The sequence below is a fragment of the Malurus melanocephalus genome, unplaced genomic scaffold (genome assembly GCF_030028575.1).
Source record: "Malurus melanocephalus ecotype Western Australia unplaced genomic scaffold, MMel_1.1 scaffold_267, whole genome shotgun sequence".
Lineage (NCBI taxonomy): Eukaryota > Metazoa > Chordata > Aves > Passeriformes > Maluridae > Malurus > Malurus melanocephalus.
In genome coordinates, this window is record NW_026623499.1 from 902823 (window position 1) to 928439 (window position 25617).

The following is a 25617-nucleotide window of genomic DNA, read 5'->3' on the forward strand; positions in this document are numbered from 1 at the left end:
TTAATTTAGGCTTGAACCTCCTCCTGTAGCTCTATTCTTTTCTTTCCTTTCATTCCTTTTTTTTTTTTTATTTTCTTGTACTGAGATCAGTTAAATGCACTTCTGCATATATGAGCAATATTTCTGCATCACTGCAAAATTAAAAAGTGGCTTAGGTTTATTTTAAGAATTATTATCAGTAATTACCAACTTTAAAAATACAGAATTTTAAAGATATAAATGTGGTGTGAGCCCCATACTCTTTACTGTACTGGAAGAACAGCTATTCTGAAAATTTAAGAGGGGAAAAAGATTTAGATAGTGTTAAATTGTGGTTTCTTACATACAGTTTAACTGTCAATAACTGTTGAAGATACCAAACTTAAAATGTTACCCTCATTATCTCATTTCCAATGTTGCGCTAATTATTTTTCTATCACAGTCAGAAGAAAAGCTGAAACAAAAAAATATCCTAAAATTAAAGAAATACAAAAGAAAAAGAACCAGCTAAGATACTTACGGATGGCTTGTTCTTTTTCTTGTAGAAACCTTTCCAACACAATACGAGCCATCAATGATGGGGCAAAGTCCACCTTAGCCCAACAAAATAAAAACAGAATTTCAGGAGGTAAATGAATTTAGTTGCACAGTTGTCAGAACTGTAATCTATTTGCAGATTAAAACTAAAGAGCAAAACAGAGCAAACAGGATCTTTTTCCAATTATCAAACTCAACTATTTGAACCAAATATATACTAGTAATCCACAGCACCAGTGAAAAACCAAATAAAGTAGACAACATATAATCCTAGTTACTATGTTTGTATATTTTGCATCTGAACCCCTCTCTGTAAAAGATGACAGTGAAATCCTTTTCAYTAAGTTAGCCATCAAGGAAAAGAAGGGGTGATTCTTTGCTACAAATACTTGTACATGTGGTACCCATCATGTGATACCACATATCCTTAGCACCAATATCTCTAGCAGATGTGTTGGGCCTGTCAAAGTTACTTTAGAGTTTATATTTTCATTTTTAACAAAGCTATTCCTTCATTTCAACTTTTTTTATATGTATGAAAAATGTATCACCTAGTTGTTCCTGAAATTACAATAGCTTTTTAGATACCATTAAAATACTGCTTTGGTGAATCAGAATTTTAACAATGGGACAGAAACCTTGCTCACACACCGTCACAGTGAATTTTTCTTGGTATCTTTTCACGTTCACTATTAGTGCAAAAAATTTATTGTGATTTAGTAACTAGACAAAAAAGTTTGCTTTATTTGTGCATACGTACTTTTCCAAATATGTATGTTCTTGGATGGCCTTAAATTCCCCAAGTAGAGAGAAATGCTTTCCATGGAGCTGCTTATTTCCAGTAACCCACATCAGAGCTGACACATGAAAAATGGTGAAATTACTGAAGGTAGTCCAGCCTGAATAAGGACTACCTTATTAGTTCAGGTACTTGCATCGCCCTAATTTTCATATTAATCATGTGTCCATCTTTCTTTGAAATAGGGCCATCATGCTTCACGTCAGAATTTAGCATGTAAGTAAAATTCATAGTGCTTCAAATCTCACTTGAAAATATTTGTATGAAGAGAACAGTGACTAATTTTATTATTTCAAACAAAAATGTGGTTTACTTTAGTGTTTTTGTAATATATATATAATACGAACAGCTAGCACATAATTTACTTTAAAAAAGAATTAGAAGTAGTTTTATAAACCCTCAAAAAACAATCCCAAAAGATAACAATATGGAGCTTCTCCTATTTAACAGAACAGCTACACACTGTAATGCAGCGATGTTATATATTTCTCATCAATTTTTACAGTTTCCACTGATTAAATATATATTGACTCATAAAGTATTACCATTACATCAATTGTCAGCAGATGCAAGAGTATGTCATTTAAATATTAACTATCATATAAAAATGGCAGCTTGATTGTTTGGAAGCAGTAATCTGGTGCTGGTTATTGCCACGTTTCCCTAATGCATTAGGCGGCAGTCACAAAATGCATTGCCTTTCTCATATACCTGCTACTACAAAACCAGAAGTAGATAAGTTCTTTATGCATCTTTCCTTTCTCTTAGATTTAATTTTTATTTATTTTTGAACTGCAGATATCTTTGATCTGAATTGCAAAAATGCATTAGTGAAATATAAACAAAGATATGCTCACTGGAGTCAGAAATTATATGCATCATCTCTAAATCAATGGGAAAAATATACAAAGAACCAGTAACAGATATATTACTTTGTGCTTGAAATATTTTTATGACAGTTCCCATATAATATGGGTGCAATATATCATGCATCGGGATGTTTATGTAAATTCTTAATAAGATTGTACTTATTTATGTAAAGTACACTCTATTCTCAGTACTTCAAGACTTGTCTTTTCCAGAGATGGTAAGAAGCTACACATTACCACTAATATGAAATAAATGCTTTATTCTATGCTAACTGTATGATCAGGTTACACAGACACTTCACAGACCATTAAAACCTTCCAGTAATTGATAGGTAATCACTCATTTGCTGGCTGCAGCAATGTACATCAAAGAAAAAATGTTCTTTTTTACTAATGTAACATGCAGAACTTGCTGCTATTGCTACACTTAATGTTCATAGTGCCATATCATTTTTAATGCAAACACTCATTTTCTGCTTCCTTCTTACATTTGCTATTAAAATGCAACACAAAACAGCATACATTTCCTTCTATCCCTTTGAGGACTGCATAAGCAGTTCCAGGGAGTATCAGCTATTGTACTGTTACTATTATGGTAAATTAATATTTTAGAGTTTAAAAGTAGGTATTCAAGTTTTTTTTCTAGGAAACTCCTTGCCACTCTTCCAAACTTTTAACCTCTTYTTTAAGGTAGTGCTTAGATGGCAATTTTTAATACAAATAACACCTTGTATAAATAAGCAAATTCATATTCTAGTTAATAAACAGCATCAATAAATTTGTCAAGACTTTAATGGCATCTGGACAGAACTTTTGATACACTSAGGAATTTACTCTACTTAAGTGCTTTACATTAACTAGTTTTCATTAGCCATCCTCTAATGTGTACGAACACAAATAAATGGAGTCAGGAAAATTATCTATTTTAAGGCTTCCTATTACTAAAAAACAGTAGTGGCTTAGATGGGTTTTGTTATTAAAAACAAGGTATCAAACTGATAGAACTCCATTAAATCAATGTGAGGATTTTTTGTAAGTTTATGCATTAAAGATCTACAGTCTGAAATTTTCAGCAAAATACAAATTGAGGGTATCCTACACATTCGCCTTGAAGTTAAGAGACTAATTACATTAACTGATTTATTAATAAATGTGGCTTTTTGTCTAATTATTTTAAGTACTAACAGACTGGGGAATCATTTTAAATGTCTAATGTGCCTTGAAACCATTTTTTTTTCCTAGGTTAATTACATTTCTCACTAAAGTCATGGTAGATATGCCCCTCAGGTTTTACACTGGAAGATTAAAGAGAAAAGCAAAGACGATTACCTCATTGGCCAGGTCCAGTAATACTGGGGCAGCTGAATTTTTCATCACCCCATTCAGGTACCTAGACAACACAAAACCAGGTAATTTGCAGTGGTAAGAAAAGACCAGTTTATACATGTCAGCATCCCTTGTGAATCTTTTTCATTAGGGGAAAAATACCCCAGTACAGAGTATTTAATGGGAAATCTCTTAAGAAATAAGTATTTTAAGCAATCACTAACTCTTCAGGGTTGTCTCCTATTCTTTTCATCTGCAAAATATATCCATCTCAATGAAGTCACTGGTAAAAAACCCAATAYATCAAATTTTAAGAAATTTTAAAAAATGTGGCCTAATGACACACAAATAAATTATATCAGTACTACTTAAAGGTGCATCACAGATAAACAAACCTCAATTATTCACAGTAAAGGTTTTTGGTTCCACATGACTTTCAACTATGAAGGTGCACTTACTCAACTGACTACTATTCAAAAAAAGGTAAATTCTCCAATATAATCCAGATTTTATCAACTTTACTGTAGTTTAAAGGCTTACTTCAGTGAAATCAGTCTAACAATAAAATTAATATTCTGAAGAGAAAGCAAAAGAAGAAATATTCAGGATTCAATACAGGTTGCTAGAAAGTCATTATCCTATCAGGGGCAAAGGCTTAATGTTTCTGGTTGAGGGTATTACAAAACCATGTTTCTGACCATCGCTTCACACCACGTTGCCATCCACACTTCTCTTACTTTCACTACTTCATAGTTACATCTCGATAAAGCCTGAAGCATGTGTTCAGAGCTGATGTGGAGGAGCTATGATATTGAAAGCTACTTCGTGCTTTGCAGCCATGTGRAAAAGAACAATAGTTACCAACATTTGAACCTGCTCGTTTATCCTATCTGTATTCGCATAGCACATCATTACTAACATCATTAGAAGGCCACAGCCTTTCCAGCTTTATCATTATCTATCCATCAGAAGACACTCTTCTGCTCATTAGTTACAGACATTAAAATTCTTTATCATTTTTACCTTTCTGAGGAATGGGTGTAACACCTTTATAAAACCCCTTCACGTAAGATTAGATAAAGGGCTTTTTGCTTGCAAGTTTTTCTGAGGCTTAATGAATTAAGGAAATGAAAAAAGCTTTTTGCTGTAATCTATTTTAGTTCCACATAAACCCCCAYCACAAAACAAAGTGCCTCTTGTATGTTTAAACATGGAAAATTTGTAGCAGAAAATGAGAGCTCATACACGAAATATATAACCAGGAAAATGTACTTTAGAATAATGTTCTCAAACATGCATCTAGATGATCGAACAGCAACACTATGGTGACCATGAGGTAAATGTCTGTCAGATATTTCTAACATTTCTGGCTACTCCATTACAGACTAACAGGTCTCACATGCTGATGGCAATACTGTTCTGAAAACCTGCTGATCCTCCTCATAATCTTGCCTAAGTTTCTGACTAGTAAGTCTCAGCAGAACAGCAGAAACTACTCTAATCAACTATTTTACTTGCTCCTAATTTGGAATGCTGGAAATGACTACCTTCAACACCTGGCAGTTTCTGACCAAAGAAAGCAATGACAGCACAATTATCTGCTTGTATGGTAGCAGAAATAGTAAGGAGCATAGCACCCAGACYGGGGTTTACAGCAGTAAAGTGGATGTTAGAGAAGAGCAGAGGAGAAGACATGTTTGTCATGTTTATGCCTGAAGCTTTTCAAAGTGGCTTCTAATTCAAGTTGTCTGCTTCTGTAGCTTACTAAACATACTGCACAGTAAATCTACTAAAACAGGATTGAGATGAGTTTTCTAACTATTGACCAGAACACCTCTGATTTTAAAACATGTGCATTTTATTCAGCCATGTTAATACACTTGCAAAATGACATACCCAGAAATAGCATAAAGAATGATTTTCCCTACCACTACCACACAGCCTCATACATAATGCATTAGCCATGTACTGCTATCATACTTCAGACTGCAGAAGAAGACAGGAGACCAAATCCTCCTACCTGATGCGAGACAAACTTAATCATACATACAMCCCTACTGACACCAATACAACTGCTGCTTTGCATAAAGCAAAATTTGGTCCCATGTTTCAAGTTGAAGTTGCTGGAACTAGTGATTTACACATGTTCTAAGAAAAGGGTTACTTACACAGCAGTTACAATTACCACAGACCCCTTCACTGAAACTGAGTTAGTGAAAAATAATTTTAAATAGTACTGTATATGCATAGTTTTTGGCACAACAAAATTTTAAACCTATATTCTCCCTAAACAACAATCAGCCCAAGGAAAAATGTTATGCGATCCAGTACAAATTTTACAGAACAATACAACTACTAAAAAAACAAAATCAAACATCCACACTTCACACTAGGTATTCTAAACCAGTGCCTGATACAATGAGGCTGTGGTTAGGTTTTAAACATATGACTCTGGTGGAAGCACAGTTAATTGTTTACAAAAGAAGGCTCTTTGTTTATTTTCTTGATTCATGCAGATTAGTATTAAGCACGAATATCAGACATACATAATCACAAGTATGAATTCACTTGCCATGCATGCTCTTCAGATATGTCAATCTACAGAGTAATAYTTTAATTGCATTTCTTTACCTGTTATCAGTATGCCCCAATTATGTCATTGGAATATTTTTAGTAAAGCCTCTAGAACTAACAGACAAACTATAAGGTGTAGCAAACACAATTTATTAGCTTAAGATGCAAACAATTGTAAAATGACATAAAGGTTTTCATCCTCCCTTAAAAACTATTTCTGACACTTCTGTTGATAAAACAGGAGTGATCTAAAAATTAGTGCTTTAACTGGCAACACATGCATATGTAAGTTTTTGTAATGTAACACAAATGTTGTTTTAAACAAGCAACTGTAACAGAACAAGCTCTCTTGCTGTAAGGAAGTTGTCATCAAAATTAGTCTTGACACAGAAATCCTAAAAATTACAAACTATAGGCAATACATAATAAATGCTATCACATAATGCTTATCCTGACTTAGGGAAGTAAACTCTTTCTTATTCAGAATGACCACATGCTGAAAAATTTCTGCATTTTCAGTGAAAAAAAAAATTAGGTGAACCATTCTGTACTCCCCATCCCAAATTCTTAATTTATTTTTACAGAAAATTAGCTTCATAAGCTAATTTTCTCCCAACTGGCATAAAAACCAGTAGCTATGATGAGAGCTTTAAATGGGGTGGGGTGGTCATACCTTTGGTAGTAAGTTTCGATAGCTTCAGCAGTGTGATGCTTGGCATGTGTTCTTTTGATTTGTTTCTAGAAAAATGAAGAAAAAACCAAAGGGCTTTACATATGTGTCATAGATCAAAACACAGAAATCATTGACTACACAAACACAYGATCTTTGGCTACACTTTGATAGATGTGAATCGTGTTTTTAGATTCTGCACAGAAATGACATTCAATCTACCTATTGAAGTGAACGTCTTCAGACTGTACTGCAATGTACCATATGTAAAAGCCAATAAGGTCACAATAATTGAATCTAAATAAGTTTACTGAAGGCTGCTGAGGGCAAAGAAAAACTTGTTCTCTCTCYCAACCTTTGTATTAATTTTCCCTCAATTCAATTCCATCTAAGTCTGGTGCACTCTAGGTTTACAATTCAATTGGCATTTTTAACCGGGAAGAACATTGCTTAAAAACAACTTATTTGAAAAACTACAAAAAGTAATTCCATAGAGACTTGCCACTTGACTGACACCTGTCATCTCATGATAAATGACTCCATTTTCTGCCTCTCTTGCCTTCTGCCACTCCGGCAATGGTCATTTATCATCATCTCTGTCAGCAATGGAAAGCAGCACTGACAGTGCAAGTCAGCAAACATTTAGCACATGGAACCACGCAACACAGGGAAATTATTATTGTCAGAATAATAATGGTTTAGCATAATTTATTACAGGTCCACCAAATAAGCAAAGGCTAGATGTTATTAGACAGATGGATGGGTAGGCTTGGCAGCCATCCACTGAGACTCAGGCGGTGCTTGATGTGGAAAAAGGAACATCCTCCAAACCAATCAGAAAGCTGGCAGTTCAATTACAAAGAAATAAAGGGACATTCATCATTCAATTAGGCACCTGTCAACCCTCACAAAGGAGAAAACTTCTAACCTGGTACTCCTGGGAGAAGATGCTCAGCAGAGTGGACTGCGATTGACTGGAACAAATAAAAGAAGGACAAAGTTAATTACTGGAGTGCACTGCAAAGAAACAAAAGAGAACGGAGCTTCAAAGGTAGGCCTGCTGCCCTGTAATCTAACAGAACATGAAAACAAGTGTGGAAAAGTTGTTCCAGATGAACACCTCAGACAAAGGCTTCCTGCTGCTAGGTCAAGGAGAGAGCATATGAGGGAGGGGAGGAAAATACAGCAAGAATTTCAAATCAAACTAGCATATTCTTTGGGTGATACAGCTTCAGACCCCAAAAGTCCTACCAGGAGCCGGTAGTGGAGCTAAAAGGTAGCAGAAAAAAAAAAGGAAATTAAAGCAAAATTTCCATTAATAATTGATGGGGTTAAATTCCATCAGCAGTTGGGAACATGCCGCTTGTTCATTGGCAACATATTGAAATTCATTTTGTTAGCAGCAAGGGAACTTCTTCAGTAGCTGTCTCATATTCAGGTTAAAAACTTCCCCCTCTGTCAGAAGTAGCATATGGGACCAGTGGAACATTCCCACTGAAACTAATGTGCTTTGAAAATGGAAACTTTCACAGCAGGAAGCCAAGATTCCCCAGAGTCGGTCATTTCCAAAAGCTGCCATAAGCTTCATTCATCTAAGGCTCCACTCAATGTCAAACACCTGGCAATGAAGCAACCTGGAAAGCATTCTTCCCAAGTGGGAATTTTTCTCTCTGAATTGTTAACATTTAGAAACGAGACAAGATTTTTTTCCTCTGAAAGGCAATCAATACCACACCGCTACTGTTTTCAATTGTCCTCTGTGGATATATCTACCTCATCACATCCTGAATACTATTAATTACTCCTGATATATTTTTCTACTACATGCAACTTGAACAAATTACATTCTCAATAAATAGAGTTTTATGGTACAGCAAAGCATTATGAATAATTAACAATTTTTCCTTTCATGAATTTACCTACTAAGGCACAGCATAGGTAGTTCAAAGATTCTGCAATGTCTAAAATCTCAATCTTCTGTCAGATTTCTTGTATGTGAATTTAACACCGGTACCATACAATTACATTGAAAGTACATGTTCTCTCCATACATAAATGACCCTTCTCCTTCCAACCGTCATACTTCAGAAATACTAATTTAAGATAGCGAAGTCCCACTCCCACTTTCAAAATGGAACAGTAAGGCACAAAAAACCTAAATTCTTTGATCAAGTTTAAATAGATAGCATGTATATGCAGCATGATACAAAGTTACACCTAAACCAAGCAGTTGAAGAATCAGGAATAAAGTGACTAGATTAAKGCAGTACTATATAAAGAGCTTACAAATACGTTTTATCCATAGCTGTGCTTCCAGCATCTTTGCCAAAACTACATTCTGGACTTGTCTACCCAGCACAACATCTGTGTGACAGCAGTAAGCTCAGCCTTGATCTTTGGTGTTTTACATATGGGATGCTCACCACGAGTATTGGGATTGAATGCTAAAACRGTAGAAAAATGACAGCAATAGAAACTGACTAATCTACAGATTTATTAAATTAATGGATTACARAAAAAATAAGTACAACCTAGTAAAGAATTTAAATATTTGTATTTAAATCAAATCAATAGTATTTTAGTAATAAATATTTATAATAAATATACATAATGTGACAGAGGCCAGGAGTTACATACCACAATGCCTCTCCAAAAGGTGCACAATCCAATACTGACAACCTGCAACCTGCACATGTAATCAGTAGAAGGTGAACAAAGAAAAGAAATAAAGATTATATACTTATGCAGGCGCCACACATACAGAAAGGTAAKATATTTCAAGTTGATTAAAAAAAAAACCCAGCCCTGCAGACTATAAATAAGTTGGATACATATGGCCCCCTAATGGCTCACCACATAACTATTACTACCTTGTAGATTTACCTGGCCATAATGGTAGAACTGAATTTAGAGACAGATGTGGGAAGAAACCCAAAACAGAATAGGACAATATTTGACTAGATTTCTGGTTTAAGTTCTCCTCCACTGACATAACAATTTTGTGGTTTTAGGCTTCYCCTGGTATAATAACCATACTTATTCTCCCATTATCCTATTATATCCACTCACATATCAAAAGAAACTTACACTGTTATCCCTCCCTTCACACTCCACCTTTAATGGCAGACTTGGAAATGCTAGGTTAATGGCTGGGACTTGATGACCTTTAAGGTCTTTTCAAAACTAAATGTTTCTCTTATTCCAGCCCATTTTATTTGTCCCCTTGGTGTCCTCAGATTTTGACCTTCTACTTCAATTTAGTTCAACACTCCTCTCCTATGCTTCCAACTGTTCAGATAATTTAGGACTTAGCAAGAATATTAAAAAAACTAATTTCAAAAACAGTGCAAGTTGGATATACACTGGATTGCACTACAAAAACTTTCCCACAGTGGCAGGGAATTATTTCGATAACACCATTCGAAGAATTTCGAAGTCTTACTACCAGATGATCTTTTTCCTTCTCCAGAATTGGATTTATATCTTCACATGGCTGCTTCATGTTTCTTCTGGTTAACATAGTTCCTGTCTTAAGCACTAAAAGCACTCATCTGCCACTCACTGTTTCCTTGCTACAATTCCATTGACACATCTTCCTGGCAAAAATGAAATAGTTCCCTAAAAAACATAGACAGAGCATCTATTGCAAGATCCCACTGAGCAAAAACTGAAACACCGTTTCAGAAAGTCCTAAAAAAGACACTACTATGTACTTGGAGAGAGAAGTCATGAACATGCACTTGCATTGCAAGACAGCATGATCCCAACTGCTGACACAGACACAGGAATACTGACATGGAAGTCATCATTACTTCCACAGGAACAACTAAATTCATAGGGCTCCATCCATCCTCTAATGCTTCTATACAAGATTTCAAAGCAACAAATGAGCAGACCAGTGAATATAGCTGAGCTATCCAGGAAAACAAATGTAACAATGAAAATGKTTTTTTATTCAAAGTAACATTTGAGTGCTGCGTTATTGCCTTTCATGGAATAAACTTCATAGTAAGCCTCATGGCTTAAAGACTAGGAATATAGACGTTTATGTGAAGCAAACTCTGCTGTTGAGAAACAACTGTAGAGCCAAGGTACAGAATTGCTGATTTTCTGAAACAAACAAACAAAAAATCCAAAAGTCATAATTCTCAGTACCACCTCATTTAAATAATTAACTTTTTTACCCCTCCTGTAGAACTAAATATTTTTTCCAGGAAAAGAAGCAATTTTTCTTTTAAGTTCTGTAGCAACCATTTTCACGGAAACATTTTCTTCTGCAATTCCAGCTGGTAATTAATCAAATTCCTAGAGCTCTGTTCAAAGTGTTGAGCCTTGCTCTTGAGATATCCTCTTTTTCTTGTATACTGGCATCCATAATGAACCAATTTACCATTTGTTACTGGGTGTTGATGTCAGTGGCATACTTCCACCTGAATGCCTGACACACTTTGCGCTCTTGTCAATACATAAACAAATTTAGGCAGAAAATTGTGAAATCCAAGGTCAGCTAAAAATGCCCATTTTTAAAAGATAAAATTACTTTTATTTTTAAAAAAATGAAGTGTAATTTCTGGGTTCTGAGTGATATCAAGATATAAAAATTTGCTTGTCATAAATAAAATGTATTACAGTTATCAAAGTTATCTCTAACATAYGAATCCAAGATTTAGAACAGGATTCCCAAGTCAGTCCAGAACAAGGGATAAGAGAAATTATCTCTAAGAACTTAGAGAACAGTCAAGCTAGAAAGAGAACTTCAAGTTTGGTGCTGGAAAAAGAATATGCCCTTTGGTAATTTACTCTGTAAGCATAAAACTTAGACCATTACCTTTCAATCAATCCCAGAATTYGTTAGCGGATGGATGCTATAAACCCTGGAGAGTGTTTCAAAAATGTTCTGGTTTGAAAGGAGTATTCATATACAAAGTAGTAACAGGTAAGTTACTACTTCATATAAGCCATTTTTGTATCTAGAATTGATACAAAACTCTGGCTAAGAAGCAGCTACACCCGTTCATGTTGAGAATAMAAACCAGTTTTATTATTTCTGTATAAGAAGCCTTCTACGCAATGAAGCATTACGAGTAGCTACTACTTTGGCAACTATGAAATCAATATAATGCTGTAGAGAAAATACTCCCACTACAAATTTCTTCTTCTTCTGCAGTGTGTATATACATACATATGTATATATGACAATAAATATGTGATGATATGCTCGTTTCAGACTTAGTATGATTACATTTAAAATCAAGATGAAGTTCAAGATCATCTGGACAACAGCATTAATCAGCTTAGAAATTCTCTGATATTCAGTTCGGTAAGCTGCACAACAACTCAAAAGATTTAAACACAGATCCCTAAAAATTGCCTTTGCCTCAAAGTCAATTTCATACCTTTGGTAGGATAAAAAAAATACCCAGAAGTAAAGATTCTGAGGAGAAAGATATCATGCATTGCAGACTTACAGTATTCAACGAAAATAAAATGGTTTAATTCAGGCATGTGCATACAACTTTGCTACCCATAGCCAGGGTTATGAGTATAACTGTATGACAAAGCTCAGCAAAGGCTACTTGAGAAGAGTCATCACTTCTATGACCTTGACACTGCTTGGTCCCACAACTTCTATACAATTTAGTGATGTGCGAGAACAGATGATGGTGCAATACATAGAAATGGCAGCATTTAAAATTCATAGTAGCGTAAGGCCATTACTTTTCCCACTGGGCCACTTGAACTTTAATAATGTCTGACCTAGTTGGCCAATAAGTTCTAGCAGCAGACAGAGGAAAATTGCCAGTATTAGATACTGTTTGATTTTTCATTCAGGAAGACTTAGAAGTTCCTTTAAGAATAGCACACCAATTCTTCCTGTAGACACCTAATTTTTTGGTGTCTCTTGTAACAGCCAATATATTTTTAAACAACTGCAGACTACAAACAATCTGTATCAGATGTAGAAAAAAAAAATTGCAGAAGCAAGTACAAATGACCAATACAGGCAATGATCCCRAAATAATGGTAGCCTTTCGCACAGAAAAATTATGCCTTCTTTCATCCACACCACAAAAATCTAACTTCTAACACCAATAATACAAGTGTAACTCAAAATATGCCATATTCAAATGATTACAAAGTATTTATGATCAACCTCCCAACCAGAAAAGAGAAGAATAAATACACTATTTTTCCATTCACAGATACATGGCTGTGATGAGAACAACATCATGTTTTAACAATGGATAAATACATAACATGTTCAAAAAACCACAGGAATAGAAGAGCAGCAGTTCCACATGAAAAGAAACTACCTTTTCAGTCTTACAATCTTAGCAAGCAAGTAGTGAAAACAGACAGTAATTTGCCCAAGATGTTGTTCTGATATAATTTCTTCCTGGAATTAAGCAGTGCTTGTTGCATGAATGTTTGAAACCTATTCCAATGCCAAACCCACAAAGAGACCTCTAAAAGTAAATATTATTTTCACTAATGTTGGAAATCTCTTCCATTAAAATAGATATATTCAATTTTTAAACTGAAAAATGTTTTCAGATGTAACACAGAAACAAAATATATTCAATGTAAAGGCTTAAGAAATACACTGTCAGTGCTAAAATGTGAAGTTAAAACTCGCAAATATTCTGACATGAGGCTTCAATGACTGTGGAAAATCCTCATTTTACAGACAGCAGAACTTGTCTGGTACCCTTTATCCAGTCAAGGAGTCCACAGACAAAAGAAACTGATAGGAGTCAAACAGGGTTTGTCCCCTGCATGTATCTTGATAATCTCAGTACTTGCCCACCACAACTCCATTTCATGATCAACCTTGAGAAAATTTAACTAGAAAAACCCAATACTTGAGACAAGCAAAAGTAGGTTCTTTCCTATGTCCTTGACTTCCACTACTCCAAGTTACTTAAAAAGAAGGAAAGAATCAGTAAATATCCCAAAGCAGAGACATATAGCAACATACCAAAGACTGTGAGAAAAATGCAAAACATCTGTGAACTCCTCGTTTGCTTAACTGTACATCATCCATACTTTATTTCAATTTACTTAAGACTGTACCAAAAAACATGTTTGCAAATATGACATCTTAGTAGCACAGTCTAAATGCTGAACCATTAGACAAAAATACACTAAAGCAGTCCCTTATCTGATGTAGAGGGTGCAAAGAAGGACGTTCCTAGGGAGCAACAACAATGGACCTCGACAAGCAGTTAAGGTAAAGAAGATACAATTTTAACCAGGGGTTTACCCCCCTGCCTTCTTATCTACCCTACTGAAAGGGCCACGGTCTACAAGTTGAAAAAATCCCCAGTAGGCTATTACTGGAAAGCAATATTTGAAATGTCTGTGTTCATCTCCCTCATTTTGTTTGGATAATTCCATCATGCTATTTCCTCTTATGCCCAGGAAAAGAAACAGATCAGGAGAAGTCAAGGTAAGCTTTTCAGAGTCCAGTCTCAAAGTTAATGACTGTGGGGAAAGGGGAAAATAATTCTCCTTTATAGCTTTTTTTCTACAAAACTATACTGTCCTGTAGAAGCTAGATGTTTCAGTTTAGAAAATTATTTTTATGAATGAATGGCAAWTCAGAGCTAATTAGACTGTTCATTTTATATTAAAAAATTAGCCTCTATGTAAAAAGTGTATCTGTGGCAATTTGAAACTAAGTAAATCCCTAAACACCCTTAAACAATTTGCTCTGAAAAATATATAATCAAATTTTGAAAACTACAAACTACATTTAAAATTTWTTATTTACAAGCAATTAATTACAAAGACAGCCAGGTGGCTTTCATTACATAAATTACTGTTAAAGACACTTGCCTTATGCTGCTACTGTATTTAGCATTTGCATGCATCACATGTCAAGCACACACACTGTTGCATAGTATCACCAGGGTAAAAAGTGAACACCTTAAGTCAAAAAAGCTTCCAGCTTTTCCATCAAAATTGTTAATCCCCTAAACAAGTCAGGATCTTATTGATGTTTCCTGTTCAGGATATAACTTAAAGTATATTCAGGATATAATTTCAAGAATCAAGAATGGATGATACAGAAGTGATAGTTTACAGCATATTCCCATTTTGGTTATGTCACAGATTTAAGGTGAGAGACGACTCAATTTATAGATAGTCCCCTTGAGATTTTTAGAGCCACAGAGAGTGTTCATAATTTAAAAAATTTACAATTTTAAAGCTATGTATAATTATTGAACCGAACAAAATTAAAGAAGGGGAGTAATTCTAGTCTATCTACCTACCCAACAGTGCAGTACTTTGTCTTGTATATGTAACTTATTATACTATGCATGCAGATATTTACAAGGCCTACTTTCAGCCCCAGGGATATACTTATTGTGCCACAGAGGGGATGAAGTCATTTAATTCCACTACTTACTTCCCACTGCAAAGATTGCAGAAATGCACAAGAAGGAAGTTCAGCTATTTCCTTCTACTAGAGTGCTAGAGGAATGACTTCTCCAGCATTCTTTTTTTCAAAAAACTGTCTACCTAAAACCGGCAGGCAATATGGAGGGAACATCTGACAAGAGCTGATCACAACATTACATTAATGTATCCTAAAACTTCTCTAACCCTTTCCACTCAACAAGCTTTTCCTTTCCCTTCCTGCCCTCTCCAGAGGATTTCTTTTTCTGGTGTTCCTTATTCATACATACAATGACTGTAAGCTTTGTTTCCTGCAGTGGCACTACAGGAAAGGCTGAGGTAAGAGAAGAACTCTTACTTCATGCACTAATGGAACAGAATCATCTCTCACACAAAAAGTCAGTAAAATTARCTATACAGCATCATCTTCACTAAGCAGCCAAATCTGACCTGTTTTGGTAGAATGAGCCTAGAGGCTTTGAGAAAAAAATGTGGAAGCCAAGGAAGGAAAAACAGTTCAACAAATATTAGTTCTATGCTAAAATAAAATGATGACCTCAGCATGGATCAAGTAGTATATCACGAGTCATAGACACTTAAAATCTTTGTGAGTTATCAAAAACATAATAAAAATATACATTACTGTTTTATATCAAGTCCATAAGTACTAAAAAAAAAAAAAAAAAAAAAAAAAAAAAAAAAACAAAACAAAAAAAACCAAAAAAAACCAAAAAGAAGGGTGTTAAATAAATTTAACTGAAATTCATGGAAGTCAGACTTCAATGTTGAACTTATAATGTCCTTCTGGTAGTTTTCAAAAGTGCCTCACACAAAATATCCAACCCTATCCTCTCATATTTTAAAGTTTTAATATATTACAGTAAAGCAGTAAAGGCCAGAGAGCCTTCTTCTCTTTCAGATTAATTTTAATTTGTTCTTCACATTTGAATATCAGATTTTTATGTTACYTAACTTTTAAGAGTAGCAAATGAACAGAACTAGGACTTCGGGAAATAGTGAAAATTGAGGAAGACCAAAATATTCTCACCTGGAATGTTTACATGTCTGCATGTTAGTAAGTAACTAACAACATTATACATAACATATTCTTATTGTGTATTCTTATAAAACGGTCATCTTCACTTTTAACTAAAGGAYATCAATAACAAGATGTTGAGATCAAATTTTTAGAGACCAAAAGATTTAGAGTAAAAAAGGGGCCTAAGCCATAAATTAGTACTTTGGGGTAGATATCCTTCATTTTCAAACTTCTCCTTTTAAAAATAAATAAAAGATTCCTCTACCAACTTTCATTTAGAGGTAATTTCTCCTTCCCCATGACARTGAAGTGTTAAGGCCAAAACCAGAAAAAATTGCATGTATGCAATTTTTATCACAAAGATACGCAAATATTTTTGTCTCTCTGTACAGCCAAAGTATTTTTTAATGCATCTCTTTCTATTAAACCAACTGCAAAGAAATACTTAAAGTTATGGCTGCTCAAATGTAATCTGTTACCTGGATTTAAAAAAAAAAAAAAAAAAAAAAAAGGCAGAAGGCTTCTCTATCCACCTAATCACCATATCAATGACACATGCCACAACAGAGAAGCACTAGTTTATTTGATTGATCATGGTAGATAAACTCCAAATAACAGAGAAATTAACAAATGCTTGACATTTGCTCAACATCCATTATTCTGACACTGCTTTCAGGATTTCAAAGCCTGGGAGTATGCTTAATCAACATTCATATTCCCTAGTGAGCTACAGGCACCATATTGCGCCCCGCCTTAGTACTGATGAAAACTGCATATTGGCCATTTCCAAAATGTTCTGGGACTCCACACAGGGCCCTTTCTCTCCCTTGTTCCTGTTCTGCAGTTTTCTTTTAAACACTTCCAAGACAAAAGCATCTGCCAGTTTTTCTCTCTGGGGATGTATGCAAAATGAACTTAACAGTTTTAAGGCAAGAGAAACCCTCACATCTAAATTCATTCATAGGACAGAAAAGGGCCTAAGAGGCCTCTCTAGGGACAAAACCCTGCTGAAATTTTCCCCGACAACAGTGGGAGCTTTATAAAATCTAAGTCCAGACAATTTCCAATTCAAATGCCCAGCATAGCATGACCTTTGTCAGATCTATGAGCCCTAGATGCACCCACTATTTTTTTATTCTAACCAGCACAGACATTAGACAGGGCACTACTGCTAAGCAGGAGGTTGACTATTTGCATGCTCTTCTATTGTGAAAATGTAACAGTGACAGCACTGTGTCGAATTCTTTTCCCCCCAGAACTTTAACTCCATAGGAGAGGCATAGCTGACAGATGACTCTCCCAACATCTGTGTTATGTACACTGCACAGCTGAGGAACCTTGGATCACTGTCACGGCTTCTCAGAGATGACCTACACCTTTCTTATATCTACACATAATCAAAAAAGTAAAATAAAAATTTGAAGATGCCTTTTCTTAAATGAAAAGTAAATCTGGCAAGAAAGATTAACATAATTTAGTCATTAAGCTGTTCACATAGCAGCTCACCATATGTTGTATAAATGTCCTATACAAAATAATTTATCAGACCTGACACGTTGCACATCATATTGTATTATTTAATATGCTTACTAAAATTTCATGGATCAAGCGCCACTTCTGAAAGCATACAGAAAGCCCTAGAAAATATTTCTTCATCTTCCGTGATTTATTTTGATTGCCTTTTACAGCTACATGATAAAGTAGAACTTGCAAAATTACGAGGTTATGGTTTACACAGCTATTGCTTCATATACTATAATATAACAAATTACTCCATGTCTATATACTATTTTACTTGCACTTAACATTCAGAAGCACATTAAAGTAAGCATGCAGCTTTCCACTGCATATTTTAATAATTTCATCTGGTTATTTCCGTAAACATCCTGATCCACTAATGCAAAGTTCCACTGAGAGGTATCCTTGAAAACAAAACGAAAGAGCTAAAAATTACAAAATAAACTAACATAAATAAGTAAAATGTGACACATGTTGACCACCTCAAATGTGTCTACATAGAAATAATTCTTTTCTACACAATAGCTGAAACATTTGAATTTTATCTTCAAATTACTGCAATTTAAAATGTTAGAATGGCAGGCATCTATTGCAGATAAACTGACAAAATTCTCTATCCAGAAACCTTGAAAACACAAAAATAATAATGTGTAAGAATGATCATCTGTCACTGCCGTGGTCTGTGTCTAAATAGTAAATYAAAACAAAAATTGTAAGCAGGAAGCTTGTGGATAATAGTTGTTGGGCAACCAATGGAATTTGTTTGGAWAAAAATGCTCAGCAATTAAATGACATACCAAACAGACAGATATGGCTAGGAAAATATTTAGACTGAAACTATTCCATAAAGGATCATTTTCCTTTTTTTCTTTTATCACTGATATCAAAGGAACACAATAGAAATGCGATAAAAAATGTAGCCCAACTTACTCTTTTTGGTCAGTAATTATACTGTTCCTAATAATAGGACAAAGCAAAACATATTCCTCTGTTAAGACAACTCAATGCAATGAGGTCATTGAACTCTGTATTTGGATCAGAACTTGCCTGGCCTATTGGAATACCTGCCAACTGGCCACAGCAAATCTCCCTTTTAAAGCTCTGTACAAAGCAGGGATCTAGCTTTCAAGTTATTTTTTTCTCTTYGTATTTTGTGTAGCCCAAGAAAAGAGGGAGGTCATATTGCTCACCTGTGTTGAAAACTTTTGGAGAACTGTATTGACAACATTCATTTTATATTAATGCTGTAAATGCCTTATGTCCAATAGCCATTTCTTATATAGGAACATACACTCACTTTCTGCCTGTTAGTTACTGTACTCTCTACAAACTGTAGTCTTTAAATGAGCATCTGCATKCCACAGAAGAGATGCAATAATGGACTAGATGTTACCAGTATTAACAGAGGACTGATAAGAAGTTCTGCCATCTCCTAGCCAACCACAAATAGAAACACGATGTCTTTGTTGTTGTCTGGATCACCAATTAACAACGGGAACTCCAAAATATACTTTAGATTAATTCAGTCAAGGAGTGAGCATTACCTCCATTCTAGTCATAGTTTTTTGGTAGCCTTTGACACGGTTTCACACAGGATGGATTCCATAAGAGAATACCTTTGCTATCACATGGGTCTTACTCAAAAGGGTATTTGACAACATTTTGCTTTCTGTGAAAGAAGAATGTGTGCTATTCTAGAATATTTTTATTCAGTATTGAAGTTTCTGGAAGTATATGGGAATCCAGACCATCAAATGCTTCCAAGGCTTTGAAGGCCTASACACAGATACGCAAATAGAGGACAATCACCAAACAATGAAGTCCTCTTCAGCACTACATCCTGATCTGAAGCCTTTTTCCAAGTTTGGATAGAGAGCAACACWTGTTAACACTCTGTTCAGATGAAAAGAGCAAAGCAAGATACTGAAGCCCAAGAACTCTCCAGCACAAAGCAATGAGACTGTCACTATCAATCAGGCTACTGGATATCCTAGTGTGTGCAATGGAAGGGATAATATCTCCTACTCATATCACTATCATTACTCAAAATGTTATGGACACAAGAATTTTTTAAAAAGATTGTAGGAAAGTAGGACATAAGATAGGTAAAAATGCTTTAGTCRCTTACAAAACAGAAGTTTTTATCCCAAGTTGTTCACAAACCAGGATGTTTTTCCCACAAGAGGTGCAGATTCCTGTTTGGCAAATTGAAGTCTGCTGACAAGAAATTCATTTACTTTGAATTCTTCATTGTAAGTCCATGGAAAAAAAGAACCCCATGAGATAAAAGCTGAAAACTAATGACAGAGTATCAGAGTATGCCCATGAGAGTTTGAAATCTACTTGTATGTAATCAGTTAGTCAAATAAACACATGAACAAGGCTTTTAACAATCACTTGATCAGAAGAACACAGAGCACCATCTTTCCATTCCTCTTTCAATACTGTTGGTTTTGCTCATTAACAATACTCTATCAGGCTTGTCTTAGAAGACAATTTTATCATGATCAGTTCCTGTATTCCATTTTCTTCCAGAAATTAATCCTTAGCATTATTTCACTCAGTTTAAAGTGTAATACAAGCTTCCGAAACTTTCACGCTACWGAGATGTTACTTTCACCAGGAACTTAATGGAATAAACAATTAAAAAATTACTCTCATAGAAGCATATACATTATTTTTTTTAAGTAAAGCAATAAGCCATAAGGGGCATATATCAGCACCAAAATGGTTGTAGTCATTAATTTAAGTAATAAATCATAGGTCCTGCCACCAATGACAGCAAACAGATGCTAACAAGAAAGTGTATTATTTAATATGTTGTGTGTKATAAAAATGTAAGTGTTTAGGACACTTCTTAAATTTTTATAATAATATGCATTTAATAAATTACTGTTTTGACACATACAAGAATCAAATTTATAGGTCTCATTCAGGACTTGCTTCCTCTTCTGTGAACACAGAATGAATTCCTGAGGGAAAAAAGGCTCAAGAAGTGAATGTTTCAAATAGATGTTTGCAACAAAATTGAGTTGTTTGTCTTGTTGTCTTGAAGTAAATATCGTAAGGATTAAATCTCATTAGAAAAAGAAAATCAACTTATYTGCTTTTATGTAAACAGAAGCTTTCCCTGAAAGTTGGAAGAAAAATCAAATAACTATGAAGTATATCTGTATGTATGGACAGGAAAAGATTTTCTTATTTGCCATGAAGTTAAAAAATAATTCTGTTGAAGCCTTGCACGCAGAATGTCAATACTGAATAACTCCCAATGAGTCTACTAAGTTATAAAAATAGCAGTTTTGTTTTCCATTGTGGTTTATTATTTGTTTCATATATCAGTTTATGTAAGACTATGTAATGCTACAATTATTTTCACCAAATATATCCCTTGCAAAAATGCCAAAACCACAAAAAAATCTATGTTAGTTATTAAAATCTTGACCTAYTCCATCCCTTCAATTCACAGTTACCCTCCTCTCTGGATCCTGAAATCCAGACAGAATGATGATCTGATTCTGGTACTGACACATGAGAGCGTAAGAAATGCCATTTTGCCTTTTGGCAAGCCGCACCACACTAAACAGAGCCACTGTGCAAACACCTTTCCCAGCACTGCATCTCTGCTGCTGTACAGCCTGCTGCATAAGGTCCCTCTGCAGGAGGGTCGATTGTTTCTAAGATCATCACTGCTTTTTCCAAACGTTTTTGTTTTGCTTTAAAGAAAACTATTTGGATAATAACACGCCTGTTTCATTTTGATTTTCAATCAACTCCTCCAGTTATCGGCACAGTTCCTTTCTTGGAAGTGCTTCACTCAATGCTTTAAAACACTTGAGGAAGCAGTGATCAGAGTATGGAAACTAAATTTTCTTCATTAAATCTACTGAAGCAGATATTAAAAATGCATTTAATATACTGGGGATGGCTGGTGGGCATCACTGACTGTGACAGGCCAGTTACTGATGAGCTGCTGTCAGACGGCCTTCTCAGCAGGGATCTGTGTCTAAGGCTGCTGAAGGACAGCAATATCTTCCCTTGTGTGTAAGCTCTATTCATCTCCCAAGTATTTACTAAATCACAGACCCCTGCACACAAACCCAGTGTTTCAGCGCATGCTAACAAATGATGGATGGCCTAGTCAATTCGTTATGTCCTGAAAGCGTGATTTCCTGCCATTCCAATCATCAAACCTCTAGAGCCTTCAGAGCTGATCAGTCCTAGAGAATATATTTTGCAGGCTCTATTAAAGGAGTAGAGGTTCTTTCCATTAGTCTCAAACTTTTTTTTTCCCCTGGGTGATTTAAAGAGAACTCTCTCCTTCCAACAGCACCACTGCTACCACTCTTCTATGTGTACAGTATTCATACCTTTGGTAYGTTAGTGAAATAGCACTCCTGGAACACCAGTCAGTTAAAAAGATGAATTTTGTTTGTGACTACTATAAATATGACAATATTTTATTTAAATTCACCTATATGTCTTTATTATGTAACCTAGACAACCCCCAAAACATTTTGTGATCAAATACCTTTTATAGCAATGGAGTGCTCAAAAGGACCTGTTTTCTTTGTATTTACCTAGTGAAACATAACAGAATTCTCTTAATTACATTCCTTTTAAGAGTATAAGACACTTAGGAATAAACTCCCKATGTGCAAAAGACAGAATAGATGTCACAGATACAACGTTTCTGTATTTCACCCTTTTCATAGCAAAGCAATATCCTGAACAGTCTTTCTTCTACTTGCTAGAGGAGCAATTTTAGTTACCTATTCAGTGATCTATAGGAGCAGAATATATATACCTCATGCCTCTTACTCTGAAACAATGAGCTTCAAATTAAATAGTTCACAGCTGCTGAAGAATTAGCTGAGTACAGTACCAGAAATTTTTAAAGGTGGTATAACAGATATGAGTAAACTTCAGGTAAACAAGCATTTGGTTACGCTGAAGTGCAAAGACCTTGGATTTCTTTGCTTGCTAGGTGTGATCCAGACATTGCGAGTACAAACCAATCCACACTGCCCTACCATTCACCTCAACCTTGACCTGGAGATTAAACTCACTTTTATTGCACACAAAGGTCATCTGTGTTAGGTCAAAATTCAAACTCCCTTGTCAGCTAAGGTTGATATATTCCAACCTTTCCTACTCTAATGCATCAAATTTTTCATGGTGAGGTCATATTCAGCAGACAGTGTATTCAGCAATTTATCGTGCCATTGTAATGTAGCCCAGAATATGATTGTCCAAAAAACAACGCATGAATAAAATATTTTTCATTCTGATGTAGCAAATCCCCTATGCTCATAAAACTCGAGCCTAGACTTGTTTGCAGGCTTCAGAAGAATGATACATTATGGAGCTGTTTCTGAAGTACAATCGAGAATTACCATTTCTATCACAATATTCCTTAAATACAAGCAACACAAATATAATGGTATCCTAAAATCCACAAGTCAATTAAAATGCACATATGGTCAGTGTTAAAACTTCCACTTTATCCTTCCTTAACAACCACCATAATCTTGCCCTTAAATCTACAGACATCTGTTGGTCTGTCTGATGACACCAAGCTTGGTTTAGAATGAAATACTTAGAAAAAACTGTGCCACAGGAACTATATTTCTACCCTATTGGTGATTATCACATCCATGGAATTTAAGAAGTGCCAGAAAGTACAACCAAATGAAACCTTACAAAGCAACAGAGTAGTGTTGACCAAGTGTGGTGACCAAGACAGCTTTGACATATAGGATTTTATTTTTTTCCTCTCCTTTCCCTTTAAAAATATTTTTCTTCTCTTTTTGTTTTCTTTCACTCTTTTTTTTCTCCCTTCTAGTTACTTTTCTCTTTTCCCTCTTGTCTGTATTTTTCTCTTCTTTCTGTTGTTTTCTCTTTTCTCTGTATTTTTTTCYGTTTGTTTYTTTTTYCTCTCTCTCTTTTTCTTTATTTTCTTCTAAATTAAACAAGAGCATTTAACAGCTCCAACAGAGTCAGAATGCATTTTCAAATTATAGGGAAATAATTTCCACATCTGCTTTAAAAGGCCCCCTCCAATCATTGTATGTCACCATCAAATCTTCAAAGGATATAGGATTGGCTTCTAAGTGGTTTGTATAAATTCCTCAAGGCCAAAAGAGGTTTCCCTTTACTCAGCCRAAATGAATTTCACAAGTGTAGTAAGTTCTGTTCTGTGTAATTATTTTTTTTATGAAATGAACTGTACTCCCATATGGTAGCACTTCACAAACTGGAAGAGGAAAACATTAGAGAGGAMAGAGATTTATCAGTACTGAAGAATTCAGAAAATAAAACTTTAATTTTCCTTATGTATTTCAAAAAAAATTTCAAGACCAACATTTAAAATAGGTTTGCATTTTGCTAGGATRGACAACATACATGGCAGTGCTTGTAAGGAATAGGATGGTTACACATATAAAAAAAAAGTGACAGAAAACTACAATGGACTTCCCTCAAAATTAACTTTCATGCTGACACACAGATTTTATACCCACTTTTCTATTAACCGGAAACATACAAACAACTCAAAAAAAAACTCCTTCTACCTCTTCAAACAAAAGAAAGCAACTATGTCCTGAAAACCTAGTATTTACATGTGCCAGTGTAAGTTTTTCTGCCTAAATCCTGTCTGTTGGCACTGGGAAAAMCACAAATGTCAGTAAAACTGTATTTTCCATTCTACTCTGAACACTCTCACCACTACCATTATCTAACTTTCAAGTAAGCATCTTCTGTTTAATTTCATGATTAATAAAGAAGATAATCTTTTTCTGAGTTATACACTGATTTTGTTAATCTTTTTTGCACAATAGTTCATATTACAGAGGAGGATTGGTATTCTTTCTATTTCGCGTTATAGCACAAGCAAACRGTTTTTTAGCAAGTCATACCAAATCCAACCAGTTACAAGTTCTTTAAAGCWTTTTCACTGACATTTAAGTGAAAAGAGAAACTGCCCACTGGTTCAGCCTATCAAAGCTGTAATACAGTAGATTTTCTACCAAGGGTTCAAATAGCAAGAACATCTTTCCAGAGGGAAGAATATCAGTTGTTCACATAATTATTTTGCACAGTTAATTTTTATTTTAATTTTAGGATTATTTAAAATATGCTACATTTTATTGTAGATCACTTCTTGAAACTTGTACATTGCTAATTCTCTTTTCAATTAATGAGCCAAGACCTCTTTCTCATCTCTTACTATCAATTTGTTTACCTGTGAGGTTTACTGCAACTTCAAGTACATAATAATTTTCAATTCTATTAGGTTTTTATTRCACAGAGCAGACAGAAACAAACTGTGTCAAACTTTGTTTACTCTGAAGTCTAAYATAAAAGAAGAAGAAAATATAAACTTGAAAAATTCTACTGTTTCACTGATACTCTTGTTAAATCCTCCAGAACATTTAAAACCGTCCACTTGTACAAAGCATTTGCCATAAGATGAGATCATTTATATAGGTAGAGCATAAATTTATGTCCCTGTTAAGTATGAGAATATAGAAAAACAGGGAGCTTAAAATGTRCCTTTAAAGTTCATTTTTTCAAAGTAAGTTTCTAGCACTCACAGGCCCAAAGGCAACTTTCTAAATGAGATTTGCTCGATCAGTGTTCACAGAGTAATGAGAAATAGCCTAGTTCTGCGGCTTTTCAAAATAATTAATCAATTGTTCAGAAGAGCAGGGAAAGCAAAAGTTTTAAGAATAATATTGGATTTGCTATTACAAGAGCTGCGGAAGAAAGTGCAACTGAGGTGTCACACAGCAGTAGGTTGCCTGCTCAGATACAAACTCCCTGTCTAAGAATCCTGTACTTGGGATCAGAGCCTAGAGCTCTGCGAGCCATGTAGACAGCTATCCGCCTTCTGCTCATGAGC

The 25617-nt window shown here is 34.9% G+C and overlaps 1 protein-coding gene across 3 annotated transcripts in view; it reads right to left on the reverse strand.

The window, feature by feature from the left end:
* The window catches only part of CDIN1 (CDAN1 interacting nuclease 1), a 119003-nt gene that overhangs the window by 86664 nt on the left and 6722 nt on the right, over positions 1–25617 (reverse strand). For all 3 annotated transcript variants that reach the window (XM_057376009.1, XM_057376011.1, XM_057376008.1), the window contains exons 2-5: positions 7683–7728; positions 6758–6822; positions 3514–3574; positions 500–572 (exon numbers count right to left, since the gene is read on the reverse strand). In XM_057376009.1, coding sequence (XP_057231992.1) covers positions 500–572; positions 3514–3574; positions 6758–6822; positions 7683–7728 — 245 coding nt within the window. The remainder of the gene's footprint in view (positions 1–499; positions 573–3513; positions 3575–6757; positions 6823–7682; positions 7729–25617) is intronic.